This window comes from Dendroctonus ponderosae, unplaced genomic scaffold (assembly GCF_020466585.1).
Source record: "Dendroctonus ponderosae isolate FM_Combo_2020 unplaced genomic scaffold, Dpon_F_20191213v2 Dpon_F_20191213_7, whole genome shotgun sequence".
Taxonomy (NCBI): domain Eukaryota; kingdom Metazoa; phylum Arthropoda; class Insecta; order Coleoptera; family Curculionidae; genus Dendroctonus; species Dendroctonus ponderosae.
The window spans coordinates 2,530,200-2,531,448 of NW_026018916.1; the positions used below are offsets into that span (position 1 = coordinate 2,530,200).

The 1,249-nt window shown below is 42.4% G+C and overlaps 1 protein-coding gene across 2 annotated transcripts; it reads right to left on the reverse strand.

Moving 5' to 3' along the window:
- Positions 1 to 230: 230 nt before the first annotated feature.
- On the reverse strand, positions 231 to 1,249 carry LOC109539177 (protein singles bar). 2 transcript variants are annotated; one of them, XM_019906788.2, is made up of 5 exons: positions 1,227 to 1,249; positions 1,007 to 1,179; positions 772 to 954; positions 579 to 719; positions 231 to 441 (listed from the first exon to the last, which is right to left on the reverse strand). In XM_019906788.2, exons 2-5 carry the CDS (start codon positions 1,148 to 1,150, stop codon positions 361 to 363), a joined length of 549 nt encoding a protein of 182 aa, XP_019762347.1. In that variant the 5' UTR covers positions 1,151 to 1,179; positions 1,227 to 1,249; the 3' UTR covers positions 231 to 360. The 2 variants fall into 2 exon arrangements, with proteins under 2 accessions (XP_019762347.1, XP_048524280.1); XM_048668323.1 differs by lacking the exon at positions 1,227 to 1,249 and having other exon boundaries at positions 1,007 to 1,220.

Here is a 1,249-nt window from a genome sequence, read left to right on the forward strand (position 1 = left end):
ACGGGTTCTGAAACGTCAGGAAGAAATTCTACCGAACGACGGCCTAAAAACCCGAAAAACCCATTAGTTTCACGACTAAAACATGTTTGCTTTTCAGCTAATGAGTTAAGATGAGAACAGTGTAAGCGTTCAAGCAAGCCACTCGTGCTTGCGAAACGCCAGGCAGAATTCTACCGAACGACGGCCTAAAAACCCATTAGTTTCAAGGAATGGCTTTAAAAGTCTATCTCTTTTGATGTTTTAGTCGTGTTTATTCAACAAGTCCTCCTAATAAATACTCAAATAAATATTACTCTTGTGTCTTGACTAGAACATAAACGGTAGCTTCTGTGGATAACGAACCAAATAAAAAGTGYGGTCTTAATGCCGGTATCCTTTGAAAAATCGGTAGGATTTGTAGGCATCATATGCGTAAATCAGGCCCAAAATTGAGCCAGTCATCTAAAATCAARAATACGTTTCATCTGTTATGAGTTAAAACAACAAACCCGGTAGAAACAACGATTAGAGGCATTGCACACAAAAACCCTTCATTTGGGCCTCTGCTTGCAATTTTTGCCGCGATCCATAATACTTACATAGGCGGTACTCATTGCAGGATAAACTTGATATTGGGGAGTAATCGCGTAAACCGGCTCCAAGACTACATTGACTACATACCCCAAGAATGAGCAGCTTCCCAAATAAGTCAGAGCGGCCAGTGTGTTGAAGAGAACTTCCTGAAAAAGCAAGCGTTTCTCCTTATTTCTCCTCGAAGCAGCAAATACTTACAAAAAGTGACGACTTAATGAGGTGGATCGACTTTGAGGAGAAAATGTAGCAAACAAGCAGGAGGAAAGTGGTGAGAAAACACCAGGCCACATTGGTGGTGAACGATTGGAAAGACAGTCCGATCGTTCCAGCGTATTTTGCGTCAAACTGCAGCGCTAAGCTTTGGCAAAAGGAGCCAAGCAACTGAAAAATTCAAACTAACTGAACGTTCAGCTGAGACGCACTTGGTTCCTACCACTTCGACTAATTTCAGTCTTCCAGGCCCGGTTTTCAGAAAGCCCAAATTCAAACAGCTACAACAGCGACAGCAGCAGCATCCGATTCCTCCCAGGCTTTGCGTATTGTGAACGGGAACTGATATCACTCGCGAAGGCCTCATAGTGTGAATATTTTACTAGCCGGATGGTGCTTAAGAGAACAGAGAATGAAAAGCATTATATACAGCTTAAGCTTACCTGATGCAAGGAAATGCTTCCTT

Coding starts and splice junctions, on each gene's coding strand:
- LOC109539177 (XM_019906788.2), bottom strand. CDS start 1,150: ATGAGGCCTTCGCGAGTGATATCAGTTCCCGTTCACAATACGCAAAGC. Junction 955..1,006: donor GACTGAAATTAGTCGAAGTG/GTAGGAACCAAG, acceptor TGAATTTTTCAG/TTGCTTGGCTCCTTTTGCCA. Junction 720..771: donor TCATTAAGTCGTCACTTTTT/GTAAGTATTTGC, acceptor TTGCTTTTTCAG/GAAGTTCTCTTCAACACACT.